Source organism: Corticium candelabrum, chromosome 16 (assembly GCF_963422355.1).
Source record: "Corticium candelabrum chromosome 16, ooCorCand1.1, whole genome shotgun sequence".
Taxonomy (NCBI): Eukaryota; Metazoa; Porifera; class Homoscleromorpha; order Homosclerophorida; family Plakinidae; genus Corticium; species Corticium candelabrum.
This window is the reverse complement of record NC_085100.1, coordinates 3386159-3400733: the sequence shown is the minus strand read 5'-3', so window position 1 is coordinate 3400733 and position 14575 is coordinate 3386159. Positions and strand designations below refer to the sequence as shown.

At 39.1% G+C, this 14575-nt stretch overlaps 1 protein-coding gene across 4 annotated transcripts; it reads left to right on the top strand.

Annotated features, from left to right (window-relative positions):
* Window positions 1-463: 463 nt before the first annotated feature.
* On the top strand, window positions 464-12785 carry LOC134192152 (uncharacterized). Of its 4 annotated transcripts, none has more exons than XM_062660850.1 (17): window positions 464-540; window positions 4659-5236; window positions 5303-5422; window positions 6003-6107; window positions 6165-6289; window positions 6917-7057; window positions 7116-8382; window positions 8442-8573; window positions 9223-9342; window positions 10363-10488; window positions 10554-10685; window positions 11430-11555; window positions 11617-11742; window positions 11904-12029; window positions 12095-12217; window positions 12369-12494; window positions 12572-12785. In XM_062660850.1, the coding sequence occupies exons 2-17, from the start codon at window positions 4741-4743 to the stop codon at window positions 12706-12708; spliced, it is 3528 nt and encodes a 1175-aa protein (XP_062516834.1). In that variant the 5' UTR covers window positions 464-540; window positions 4659-4740; the 3' UTR covers window positions 12709-12785. The 4 variants fall into 4 exon arrangements, 3 of the variants coding, with proteins under 3 accessions (XP_062516834.1, XP_062516833.1, XP_062516835.1); XM_062660849.1 differs by having other exon boundaries at window positions 10351-10488; XR_009971904.1 differs by lacking the exons at window positions 12369-12494; window positions 12572-12785 and having other exon boundaries at window positions 10351-10488; window positions 11908-12029; window positions 12095-12207.
* Window positions 12786-14575: the final 1790 nt, after the last annotated feature.

The window sequence follows — 14575 nt, the reverse complement described above, 5'->3', positions numbered from 1 at the left end:
TCGGACGCAGTGTATGGTGGGTGCTCTGGCCGGATCACGAGCCTTGAAGAGGCGAGTGAACCCATTGCCCTGTACTACTATACTAAATCCGTTATTTGTTGTCACTTGCTTTTGTGAGTCCTTTGTTCTAAAATCGTTCTGTAGTGTAGAGATTACCGTCTTCTAGTTAATCTTTGTGTATATCACATGATGCATGAATGGACTCTACAGTTTGAACGCCGCAAGCACCATGCATGAAATGTTGCAATGACGATGCGTAAGTGTTTACGTTCGCTCCGGTTTTGACGTCACTCAATATGGTACCTGTATGTTAATAATGCTAGTAAATAGATTGCTTATAGCTAGACTAGGGCACTTATATGTGTATCGAGCGCACAGGCAACGCTGATGAGAGGTGTGTACTCTAGCTCTGAAACTCTACAGCGCAGGAGAAAGTTACGTAGCGCGCGTTAATCTCGCAAAGTCTATTTCCACGGCACTAATTGCAGCTAACAAGAACTCTCTATTTCGGTGGAATTAAACTCCAATAACCAAGCAGTGGTAAGACTGATTCTGAAAGTAGCTACATTACTGTAATCAGTCGATCACGTGGTTTCGAGCATGTCTGCATGGCAGCTAGCTTTCTTTAGCTAGTGGATTGTGTTTTTTGCCTCATGTATGTTACGAAATTCCGACATGTATATGAGTTATTAGAACATTAGACTATCATCTCAACGAAATACTGTATTTGTATTTCTCGAACAGTTTTCCACCCAAATAATTCCCTACAGCAGCAGGTTTCTCTGAAAATATAATTTCCTCTTCTAAATAATTTTGAACCAGTACTACTATAGCATGTGATTACGTAGTCAATTAATTAATCAAGAAGTCCTTCAATTGTTGTGACATGGTATTAGATGTTCTAGCTGAATGTCTGTCTTCAGAATGTCTGAACATGTCAAGAACTTTTGTAGTGCTAACAAAAGCGCCTGAAGCTCAAATAACTGAGCAATAGTTCACAATAGCAATGAGTACAGTGAAGATGTTGAGAATACTAGGTCTTTTATTTACTGTTTAGTGACTCTGATGCATTTAGTGACTCAAAACTTAAATATAGTTGCCAGTATTTGATGAACTATGAAACAAGTTCTTTTTCCAAATAGTTTCCTTTTTCAATTAATTCTGCTATTACTGACACTAGAAAATATTAATTTTCAAAGGGAATTATTTAGAGAAATACAGTAATTGACTGAAATTTGTACCAGAAAGTAGTGCTGTAGAATACAGAATATAGCCAAGTACATGTATGCCACTACTCTGCTACATACTGGAGAAATAATGTTAGTCATCTTCTCAAATTTGTTTTGTATCAGAAACAGTTGACATAAGCAAATATAAAATTTCTACCCAGACTAACATACTTTATTAGGTGAACCAAGACAGTAAAGTAGCAGTACAACCGTTGTATGTATTCATTTCCAAGAGTGTGACACAAAGTCTTCCACATTACTGATCATGGCAGTGGATGGTACAACTCTTACTCAAGTAGATAAGTTAAAGTGTATTGCAACAATCTGCACCTCAAAAGTTCTTCTTGGAATAGGAATCTATTAACTGAACTGATTTCTTAACGAAAGGTCAAACTTTGAAAGCGTGTTAATTTAACTGATAATACATATATTTACCAAATTTAATTTACTTTATGAACATATATATCATTGGTATTTTCAATACATTCTAAAAGAAATAGATTTTAAATATGTCATAAAAATGACTTGAAATTAACTCTTCAATATTATAAAAGTGAACTTTGAATTAAAAGTCATTTACTCAACAGCAACAAGCGGTTTGTAATAAGCCTAACTGATCAAATATATGTAAAACATGAATTAGATAAACCTTCTATTCTGTAGAAGGTTGTTATCAAATCTGGAAGTCGCATGATTAAAGATAACTATGATGAGATATTCTGCTATATCTTTACACCATAACTGCTGAGAAGAAATTGATGTGGAGATATATATTGAGAGTAATGTAGATTATATGAAATTGTCTAAACCGGTGCCAGTACTCATGGCTATCTCTAACAACATCTCTAGTTGTTAAGAAATTGATATATAACATATCAGGGTTACATACATTAAAAATACACGGATGCTTGTAAGAATGAAAAAGTTAGATTTGATTGTGCTAAGATTTATTTATTCATTTTAAATAAAGTACCATTATTATGTTTTGATGATATATATATATATATATATATATATATATATATATATATAACAGCATACCTTTCTCACAGACATACTCAAATTTGATGAAACAGTTGTCCGTGAGACTGTGGCAGTATAATGCCAAGCTATTATACAGTAGACTGAACCTGGACTTTGATGACTTGTGGGATTTTCCTGTTACTGTAATGTACTTTTGTTTAGGGACTGGGTGTGTAGGGTAGTTTGGGGTAGTCTGGGGCAGGTTGGGGTAGTTTGCATAGTAGAAGAATATATTTATATATACATGAAATGATTAATACTTTTTATATGGTCATTATAAGTGTACCACATATGCTACAAACATATTGAGAAAGGTTAGTTCTGAGCCATGTAATTTATTATTGTTACTTACATAATACTAGAAACATATTTACTATAGACTTGCAAGCTGTAGTACGATGAAATCTATTATGTGTCGTCATGCCCCTCGATCCATGATGGGCAAGTGGGGTCTTACCCCATCTGGGCGTCACCAACCCGGCAGGTGAGCCCAGCAGGGTACATGTTTCTGTGTAGTCCACATGCCGATCAATGACTAGCCAATTCGATATAGATTGCAGGCATTACGGTGACTGTGAACTCGGTTCAGCACCGCACGCCTAGTGGATATCAATGACCACAGGGATATTATTATGTGTCGTTAGCCCCTCCTCAATGGGCAAGTGGGGTCTTTACCCCCATTATTATGTTGTCGTGCTCAACCAGATCAGTCTGGTTTGTAAAGTCTATTACAAGTACCGGAAGCAAACCCTGCTTCAGAAGTACTTAGACCATCACGGCTGTCTAGAAAGAAGACATGACTTTACGAACGATCCGAGTAGATCCCAGAAGCACTGTTTTCTGTAAGTGCTGCAGGTTGTGATGACCTGGAATAATGTCCAGCCACCGTGCAATACCTGCGTGCACTGTGCCCAAAGCTCCCAAGACCACCGGAATCACCAGTGTTCGACAATGCCACATGCGGCTTATCTCCACTCGCAAGTCGCTGTACTTCGCCAACTTCCCAGCATGTTTCTTGCCAATGTTGCCATCAGCAGGACAGCTGATATCAATAAGAAGACAATTGTTTGTTTTCCTATTTCTGAGACAGATGTCTGGACGATTGGCTTTGATCTTCCTGGCAGTGGGGATGGTGGTATCCCACATCATAGTAATGTCATCCGTCTCCACAAGCCTATCAGGATGATGCCGGTACCATCTGCTCTCCACTGGAACCCCAAAATGGCGACAAACATCCCAGTGAATGATGGAGGCCACCTGATTGTGTCGATCAGTGTAGTCCGTCGGTGCCAAAGCACTACAGCCTGCCACAATGTGGTCGACTGTTTCCAGGCCTACACTGCACATGCGGCAAGTAGGACTGACATCACGATGTAGAATCTTCGATGTAGGACCGCACACGAAGAGAACTGCAACACGTACGGTAATGTCTCGCATCTGTTTTAGGCGCTTGCTCGAAGCCACCTTCAACCGAGATGGATGCATTCCTGTGTAAGTTCTGCGACTTGTCGTCCAAAGCAAGACTCCTCCGCAGCTGTGCAGTAAATCGACAAGCCATGCGCTTGATCGAGTGTGAAGATTTTCCAGAGTCACACTCTCGTATCATCTGCATGAAAGGATCAAAACTGTCAGCAAGGTAACAGTTCAGCCTCACAATACAAGCCACGTATTATTATTATTATTATTATTATTATTATTATTATTGTATTTAGAAAGGTTGGTTCTGGGTCATGCAATTATTGTTACTTTAGTTATTTTAACTTATTTAAATTCGTATTTATTTTAGAGGGTTTAGCAAGAGTAAGACGTCAGTTTGTTTCTGGTGGTTTCAGGCTTAATTGAAGTCTTACCATGGGAATGCTGTTCTTACTTCGTTTGTTATTAGTTGCTACATATAGTTTCTATTTTTAATTTTAACATTAATTATCCATAGTACTACTTTAGGGACTGATAAAGATATGATTTATAATATTTGTTTTATTGACTAGTAGTGAGGAAGATTGAGTCGTCACTACAGTAGTTGGTCCAAAACAAGCTTTTGTATACTAATGCTGTAGGATACTGCAGTAAACCGTTTATATGCTCATGAAAAGTGATAGGATGGCTGCTGGTGGCTTATGAGTAAGCTCAAACTTACTGCACCAACACTAAATACTAATATAGAATAGAGTAAACTCAGTAAAGTGGTGTGTGTGTGTGTGTGTGTGTGTGTGTGTGTGTGTGTGTGTGTGTGTGTGTGTGTGTGTCGTGTGTGTGTGTGTATGAAGTATAGTATAGCATAGAGGAACATTTTGCGTTGTATTCAGTACAGCATCTAACAATAAACTACACTGAATTTCATAATGTACAATTCTTAATTTGGTAATTAAATAAAATAGAACTAGATATTTTTGCTCTGAATTCGAGGTTCCAACACTTTTGAGCCGGTACACATGCCGCGAGAGAGGAATGGTTTGTGGTAAACAGAAGAAATTCAAGAGTTTAGGAAATGACAGAGAGTGCGTCGAACACGTCTTATGTGAAGCCTTTTCTGCATGAGCAGGGATGGAAGTACGACGCGTTCTTATGTCATACGGGTAAAGACAAACACTTCGTACGTTGTGTATACAATGAGATGCTGAGACGTCAAATAGTCGCTTTCTTCGATGTTGAAAGTTTGACAGGGGGAGAAAGAATACAAGTAACTATTGCTGACGCCATTCAGATGTCTCCTTTCTTTGTCGTTGTGCTGAGCCATTATTTCAAAGACCAACGTTATCCTGAAGCGGAAGCAGAAGCAGCACTCGCATTTGATGAAGCGAACATAAAGATTTTACCAGTTTTCTATGGCATGACAGCTGATGAGTGTTGTGATTCTAAAAACAGGATATGTAATCAAATGTCTTCTTATACGGGTATCGAGAGAAAAATGACAACTGACGAAAATTTCGCTATAGAAGTTGCAAAGTTTGTTGAACGCAAAGTTCAGGAACAATGGCGTGAGGGTACTAATGATATATAGTTAGGTAGCATCTTCTATTCTGTTTAATTTTTTAAAATGTGTTTATTAGGGAAGCTAAAAGTCTGTAGACTTTGTGATTTTTGTGGGAACTACATTTACAAGACAGATCTTGGTCCTTTAAAAGAATTGAAAGACAAACATCTTCAACGCAAGCAGAAGTATACTTGGGGTACAAAACTATTGATTATGCATTCGTACATTTTTGTTTTTACTGTTTATCACTTACTACTGACATACATGAGTCGGATGAATGCTTACCTGTGTGAATTTGTGTAAACTTGCGTGCGTCAGAGTATGCGTAGGAGCTTTGTTCTCTGCTTGGCTGGACTGGCTGGACTCGTGTGTGTGTGTGTGTGTGTGTGTGTGTGTGTGTGTGTGTGTGTGTGTGTGTGCGTGTGTGTGCGTGTGTGTGTGTGCGTGTGGTGTGAGAGAGATTTGTAGGTGTGGGTGTGTCAGATATTCAAACATGAATTTTAAACAAGTCTTATTAATCGTGCTGAAAGTATACGATACCACCCAAACCCAATGACATGTACTACTACTACCCAATTGCAGCAGAGTTATACCATGATATGCATTGTTGTATCAATTAGAACGTTAATGTGCTCATGCAACCAACATTTGTAGACATCAGAACAACCGTGTAGTGTATAATGTGCTAACAATGTAATGATAGTTTATAAAAAAAATTGCAACTGTTTTTTACATATTTGTATGTTTGTTGCCGTGTATTATCTCTTTGTTTTTAGTTTATTGGATAATTTCGCTTTTGTCACTATTGTTCCTTGCTACTGTTTTCTGCGTTTTCCGTCAAAGTTCAGTAAAGCTTAGTCAAACAGGAAACATTGGCGAAGGTGATATCGACCTAGTTAATGTATATATGTCTTGTTTGGTAATTTGATTGGTTATAGTTGCCATCTTTCCTTCAAAATATGAAAAACACCATTTTCCAATCTTCGTTGGACGAGAAATTGAGCTCAAGAATATAACGAATGCTTTCTGGAAAGCTGGAAAGAGAGTTGATCTTCAACAGATGGTATTTACTGAGAGAATAGTACATGAGAAATTGTGTGTGTGTGTGTGTGTGTGTGTGTGTGTGTGTGTGTGTGTGTGTGTGTGTGTGCGTGTGGCGTTTGTATCTCAGTTGATTAGAGAGTTGCATTTAGAGAATGGCAACATTCGGGACGTTGAGGTAGTAGGGTCGCGGACGATTAAAGACGTAATTTCCTTCGGTAAGAAATTCGCACACAATTGCCTCTCTTGACTAAGAAGTATAAATGAGTACCTGGTCTTTGACTGGGGTGGACTAGACCGCTGGCTTGACAGAACATCACGCAGTATATACGGGTACGTGTGTACTTGAGGTCCAGTATTGCAGCTGCGCCAAAGTTAGTGCCCTTTGATGCTCTGGCCACGCATCAAGGGGTTCGTCAGCGCGGTCTAAAACTTCGAGTAGCGTCGGGGTACCTACCTAGAAATAGACAAGGGGTGCTATCTTCGGAACTTTCCGAAGGGCATGTCCATTTGTCCATTTTGTCAATTGTGTGTGTGTGTGTGTGTGTGTGTGTGTGTGTGTGTGAGAGAGAGAGAGAGAGAGAGAGAGAGAGTTTATGTATATCTCTACACATATTCTTACTCTATATCAACTATATTTTACTGTTAGTATATTATTGGCATGGGTGGATGCGGCAAGACGTCTCTGGCAGCAGCATATGCAAGAGAATGTCGACATTTATACGGCGGCGGAGTGTTTGTGTTCAATGCTCAGTCTTACTCGTCGTTTCAACACTCTCTTAGAAATCACGTATTTTTTCTTTGTGTTTGAATTCTGTGTTTTATACCAACAAGTTTTGTATGCACAGTTGAATGATCTTGCCGTACATACTCAATCAGATGTGGACATCTCTTCAAGCTTTACACAATTTATATTACTTCTTGCTAAACGTGGCAGCGTTTTGTTGGTGTACGATGGTGCCGACAATTTGGACGTTATTGATGATTATATGCCCAATTTGAGAACAAAATGTCATATTCTCGTAACTACTAGAATGTCAAAGCACGAGCTATTGCAGCCTGGTAATTATATTTTACTCAAGCCTTTGAACCAGAGTCTGGCTTTGACAGTATTACTCTATTACTCTGGTTACGGAGACTCTAGTAAACTACCAGAGAGTGAATTAGAAAGTGCTTGGCGAATAGCTAACGACCCACCCGTCGAATCTCTTCCTTTAGCACTTAAGCATGTAGGGAGGTATTTGGAAAAAACGGGGATGAATTTTTCTACTTACTTACATCGTCTGCAGATTCGCTTGGAGAAAATGAAAATGTTGATGAACTCCAACTTGGAAGAATTGCTGCGGTACTGGCGGATGATGCACGTGAAAGAAGTTTTGAAGGCTGAAAATATCAACAATGTTGGAGCATTTAAGACTAAAGATCTTCAATCGTTGGTTAATAAAATTGACTCTGACGATATTAAGATGCTGACGTTGATGCAGCAACGTCTGCTTTCCAATTCCCACGCCTCTATTCCTTGGGAGATGAACATTGAAGACGTGTTATTGTCTGGTGACTCTGATGCTATGAACGTGTTGATAACGGTATCTCTTCTTCATTCTACTAACATTTCTTTAGATCTGCTGAGAGAGGTTACCATTCCAATGTCAAATGATGAAATTGGACACAACAATCGCATCACTGCTGCCGTCAATCACTTGTCCGAATGTACTCTTGTTGAGGTAAACAAGGAATCGAACACTTGTTCAATGCACAATCTTGTTCAACAGGCTGTCGTAGAGTACGCAATGAGAAACAAAACGTACATTTCACGGTTGCAGTTTTTGTGCTCTTACTTTACCATTATTTTTTCGCATACCGAGAAAGCAAGAAGTCATTTGCGCGAGTTTTACACTTTATCTCTTCACGTTTACAGTGTGGCAGAAGCTGTTCTAGAAAGCGATCTCTTGTTGGGTCAAACTTGTAGGCAATTAGTTAGGATCGCTTGTTGGTTGGCTATGTATTATGAACATTTACAAACAGCAGAATTCTTGACAAAAAGAAGACTGGAAGTTGTGGAAACCATGTCAAGTAATGAACTGCAGTTTCAACACTCTCGACTATTGAATGAATGTATACAGCTATAGAGTGAAGTCTTTGTATACTTGTTAATTTAATGGACTGTTTTGCAGGTCTTATAGACTTGGGTTACGTTTACGAAATGTTGGATAAACCCAAGATAGCGCTTACGTATTTGACGCGGTCTCTGGAGTCTATGGAAAACAGTAAAGGAAAAGTTTTATTTAGTGATCTAATAAGAGAGGGTAAGATTGTGAAACTAATAATGGAGGTACAAACTTACTAAAGGGTGATTAGTAAGGGCCCGTGTCTTCGGGTCTGCTTCGAGACGAGCCAAACGTTGAAGATGCCGTGCCATCAACGGTTCTTAGAATGTCTCGCGTACCAGACCACTTTTCTCTTGCTATTTAGTTTTATCTTACTTATACCATGGTATAGAGCGTTAAAAATCTGGTTTACAATGTGACGCTGAAGTTGACGCTGAGGCTCTAGAAATGAATTCTATTCCATCGTCAGCGTCAGCGTCAACATCAAAGGATGCCGTCTCCGTCGAAGCGGTGTCTTTGAAGTTTGACGCTTAGCTAAGCGTCAGCGCTTGTAAACCATGCGGTCCTTACGTTTATAGTGAATGTATGAAAAACATTGAAAGTACATTCCAAGTATTGTAATGAATGTATGGCAATTTTTATGAATTCAAAAATGTCTTCTTTATTCTAAAGAGCTCACCAATAGGCTGACTGCGAATTTTGTGTATAGAATAACTGAAACGTTCCTATGTAACTTAGCGTACAAAATTCTGCCTGTTGAGGGTTGCTATAGAGATACAAAACATTAAATTAATTAATAATTAATTATTGTGTTGCTGAATTGGCCTTGCTTTGCTATTACATGCAGCTCGACACAACGTGGCAAACTGTCGACGCTTGTTGGCTCAGTTTTCTCTTGCTGAAGAGGTTCTTCTTCCTCAACTCGAATTTGATAAAACTCAGAGAGACAAAACAAATACGGCGCGATGTAAGTGCGTTAGTTACTTGTATTTGCTCGGTGCTCGCAGGCATCTATCTCTACTTGCTACGCGCTGCATGTAGTCTCGCGTAGCTATGCAGACCCTCTTCACCATCATACTTTCGGCGAAAGGGTCTAAGGAAATGCCTAGACAATTCTTGTTCTGCGCTCTCCAAGAATCGTGGAGGATAAAGACTTCTTTAATTAATGATAGCAGAAATTTTAAGTAGATGTCACTCAATCGCATTTCGGTCGTGTCGCGTGTGTTGATTAATTAAGTTAAGGCCATTACAATTGTAATCAATTAGAGCGAAGATGTATGCTTTTAATCAGAGATCAGACATTCGTTCGTGACTATGTCGATCTTGTGGACTTTGAATAGTGCTTTGAAACAGTAACTCTGAGACGAGACATTGAGATTCAAAGCTAAAACAAAGGCACACCCCATGCATGCCCTAGGTCATACTCAACAGTAGATCGAAATTATTAGCACCACGTCAGATGTCGATTGGTGAAGTTGCACGACCTCACGGACAATATGGACACATCCCTTTTACAACAGAACGGTAGTTCAAGATCTACAGGGTCGACAAACAAATCTCTGATTAGCTATGGCGTCCATTCACATGGCATGCAACCTAGTATCTACGATCGAAGTCAACATACGCGACACGAGCGGAATGCGATTGAGTGACACGTAGTTAGACCACTAGCAATGCTAGGAAGCTCGGTATCCCTCACAATCTCTAGAGAGTGCAGAACAAGAATTGATTAAGCATTTTCTCAGATTTTATAGTATGATGGCAAAGAGGTACGCGAGACTACGCTGCAATCATGCATCTCTACTTACGCTGCATGCATCTACTTAAGCTGCATGCATTTCTACTTACGCTGCATGCATCTACTTACGCTGCATGCATCTACTTACGCTACACCCACGCGCATGCTTGCTTGTGTGTTTACTGTTGTTATTTTTTCATTGCCTGCCTGATACGTACTCGCCATGTTTGGTCATAGTTATATTTTTAGCTCTCAATGATTTGGGCTTGGTATATGAAAACTGGGGAAAATTGGTCAGAGCAATTGAAATGTTTGAAAAGTCGCTGAATCTGAAAAAAGAGCTGAACGGAAGTCTTTCGTTGGACTATACCACAAGTACTGTGTGCAGCTTATCGTTTATGTATAATCGCATTTCCCAAAGCCGTGTTTATTAAATTTAGGTATTGCGCTTACAAATCTTGCTGGCTGCTATTTGTCAATCGGACGGTTAGCAGAAGCTCGGGATTTGTACGAAAAGGCTATGAAGATTAGGCAAAACGTGCTGCCGTCGCCACATCCGCGGTTGGCATTAGGTTAGGACTGAATTTCGACAACGGGTTGATGATTTGATATTTAATAACTTGTATTATAAAGTGTGGTACCGATATAAATAGACAAGACATTAGTTTGATAACAGGCGTTGATAAGGGATATTAACTCTATGTTAACTCTATGTGTAGTTAGTTGTTGGAACTGCATTGCAATACTGTCGTGTGTGTCTGTGTGTGTGTCTGTGTGTGTGTCTGTGGGTGTGTGTGTGTGTGTGTGTGTGTGTGTGTGTGTGTGTGTGTGAGTGTGTGTGTGTGTCTGTGTGTCTGTGTGTGTGTGTGTGTTTGTGTGAGTGTGTGTGTGCGTGTGTGTGTGTGTGTGTGTGTGCATGTGTGTGTGTGCATGTGTGTGTGCATGTGTGTGTGTGTGTGTGTGTGTGTGTGTGTGTGTGTGTGTGTGTGTGTGTGTGTGTGTGTGTGTGTGTTGTATGTGTGCGTGCGTGTTGCGTGCGTTGATATAAATGCTGCAAATTATGCATGTGTATAGTTGTTTGTGTCAGAAACATCAGCTACAAATAGGTGAGGCGAAGCACATTGTGCCTGACTTCATGCTTGTTGAACACTTGTGTGGTTGGATGAATAAACAACTACTTATTATAATTATATTTACTTAACTTGATTAAGTAGCAAACTGTTTGTGTAATAGACACACTATTCGCTATTTATTGGTTTACAAATTGTACATCATGACATCATAACAATTTATCGTTGCATATGTTCATTCTATAGCAATGAGACGACTAGCATACTGCTACTGCATGCAAGGCGATGTGTTAAATGGTACAAAGTTGGCTCAAGCCGCCCTAGACATGATTATCTTATTTTTTCCGCGCAGCCATCCTCGCGTTGGTTGGTGTAAGGACTGTTTTTGTCACGTTTTTAAACAAATTTTCTTATCTGCAATTAATGACCGCAGATTTTGCCACAATCGCTTATTGCTGCTTCATCTCAAATAACAGCACTTTTTCTATCGAGTTTTATGTGAAAGCTATGGAATTGTTTCAAGGAAACGACATTTTCGAGACACATTCACTTCTTTCTGGTATGCTTTTTCATACACGTATTGTATTGTTTGCCGTCGTGTTTGTTAATTGATGTTTGACTTATTGCATGACCATCAGTAATTCTAAGAATTCTACTGACGTTGTTATTGACCCGACCCGCTGGATAGAGCGATAAGAGGCGTGCTTTGTTCTTGTTCAGCTAGGAAGGGACTTGCTCTTGCTCTCAGTAGTGTTGGAAAGAAAGACGAGGCCATGGAAATATTGAGAGAATCTCTAACTCTCTTGAAGAAGGAATTGCCAGAGGGTTATCCAGTTATTGTTCACAGTAATTTTATTCTAAATCTGCTTGGTTTTCGACTTGATCTACTAACTGATTGTACATCATTGCAGCTACAGTCGACCTCGCCGGTTGTCTGGCCGAGACAGGAGACTACGAAAATGCCACCCATCTTCTCACGAAGTCTTTGCTCGTACTGCGTGACAACGAGCCAACAAGCGAATACACTGCAAAAGGTGAAACCTTGCTGTTAATGTGGAGCAAAAAAACTATGATACTATATATGTATATATATATATATATATATTTTTTTTTTTATTTATTTATTTATTTATTTATTTATATATACGTGATAGGATTGCACTGAATGTCTTGTGGTTATTGCAGCTTTATATTGGCTGGCGTACAGTCAGAATAAATTGAAACGACCGGAAGAAGCAGCAGTGAGTATCACTGAATGTTTGCGACTGCGCAGAAAGATCTTTTCTTCTGGACACGTCACTATCACTGAAAGTGAGAACAAAATCGATATTTTGTGTTTATACTATTTTGAGCGTGTATATACATGTATATATCTGGTATACATGCAGCTATAACGTTATTGGATGAAATTTTCAAGATCAAGCAAGGTGTGTGGTGTTGTCCATTTCTGGACTTTCTTATTTTGTACTGTGCGTGGTTCACGATAGTTCACGTGATGAAGAGATTGATCTTTAGTGTTTGTTAGTCGTTACGTAGATCTGCCCTAGATGGTTAACGTTCTCTCCTCTTTGGTATTGATATTTGGTATTGATATTTGGTCTGGATATTTGGTATGGACTGGCATTAATTAAATTGGTCCCGCGTACGACTTTCCAGAAGTATGACATGCATGGGCAGATGGTCTGGCCACCCAAACTTTCTGGCTGTGGTATATGTAAACCGTAATATCTACAATACATTAATTAATTGTATTATTTTGACTTTGGACACTTCAATCAAGGACTTAGCCAATCGTAAAAATTGACTAATAGTTGTTGCTGCTATCAACGACTGTCAGCTGTATGTCATTACTGCCTTGATTGATTTAGATGCTTACAGTTGGTTATATGCAACGCACGAACGCATACAAATTATACTGCATTATGTTGTTGTTTTTAGACCTATTTTTGCACACACTGACGCAGAAAATATTAATAGATAGAAAAAATTATTCAAATGGGCATAGTTTTTGACAGCTCAAAACAGGTGGCATATACTTATAACTTATACTAAAACTTCGCGGACACTTTCGGATATGCGAGGGGTCGGATATAAGCGAAAGGCTCTGCTGCTAGGTAGCGTTCAAGCTACTCTTTCCCCTCTAGCAGTAGAGTCTGTCGGTGTTTGGACGCGTTCGTGTCTGGAAGACAAATCTACACACGGATACGAGATTCAATTAAGCAATTAACAGATTGCATGAGAATTTAAGTACATGCTTTGGCGTTACAACGCCGAATTAGATAGACTTGTTGTCTACTTAACAGGTAGTGACCCTTCTTTTCTAGATATTTTATATATGTAGGCCATGGTACAATATGATGCAACTGTTTCGGCCATATTGTTTTGTGATTATACACGAAGTAGCTCCTTCATCTAAGGTGTCGATCCATCAACTACACTAACAAGAAATTAGGAAAATCTCATTGTGTAAATTACGATGTTGACAAAATCGACAATATTACGTTTCTATCACAACACCTTACAACGAAAGCTAACACCTAGATATCCAACACTTGAGTTTAGTCTCAACCGATATAAACTGACTATGTACTTCTAGACTATTTACACTATATGCACAACGGAACATTTCCGTACGTGTAACAGCAAGGTCGATGCTGCTGATTTGTGTATTTTAGTTGATTCCACAGGTGATTGCATTATTTTCACGTGTGTGACTAATTAATTAAAGCTATCAGTCTAGCACATTAGTAGTCAAAATTTAGCATTCATTTAAAGAGAGAGGATTAGCTAATGCTCTACGAGTGTCATTGGATTGTTTAAAATTTTTGTATCCGGGCCTGCATGATAGACGGGGTTACGTAGCGCGCGTTAAATTTGTATAGTAAACAGCACTGCAGCTACCAGGAACTCTATTTCGAATGGAATCAGACTGCAACGACCAAGCAGTGGTAAGAATGAAAATAGACACTCTATTCATTCGAGCACGTGGTTTTGAACACGTCTGCATGGTAGCTTTCTAGCTAATGGATTGTGTTTTTTGCGTCAAGCATGCGAGGAAATGCCAGCTTGTACATATGTCACTGGAACAGTAGAATAGCAGTTATTACTTGAGAAGCAGTACGTATGACATTTATCGTGCAAGACCCTAGCATCTCAACTAAATACCGTATTTCTCGAACAATTCTCTACTCATTTAATTCCTTAGCAGACAGTTTCTGAAAATATAGTTTCCTCTTCTAAATAATTTTGGGCAGTCCTACTCTAGCATGTGATTACATAGTCAAGTAATTAATTAAGAAGACCTTCGTTGCATTGTATTAATTAAATGTCCTAGAAGAATGTCTGTCTTCAGAACATTTGAGCATGTCAAGAAGCCTTTGCAATGAAATTTG

What these genes read in the sequence shown, in the direction of transcription:
- LOC134192152 (XM_062660849.1), top strand. Translation starts at nt 4,741, where the DNA reads ATGACAGAGAGTGCGTCGAACACGTCTTATGTGAAGCCTTTTCTGCAT. An exon ending in ACATCCGCGGTTGGCATTAG is followed by an intron (nt 10,686 to 11,429) that starts GTTAGGACTGAA and finishes TTCATTCTATAG; the next exon opens with CAATGAGACGACTAGCATAC. An exon ending in ACACGTCACTATCACTGAAA is followed by an intron (nt 12,495 to 12,571) that starts GTGAGAACAAAA and finishes GTATACATGCAG; the next exon opens with CTATAACGTTATTGGATGAA.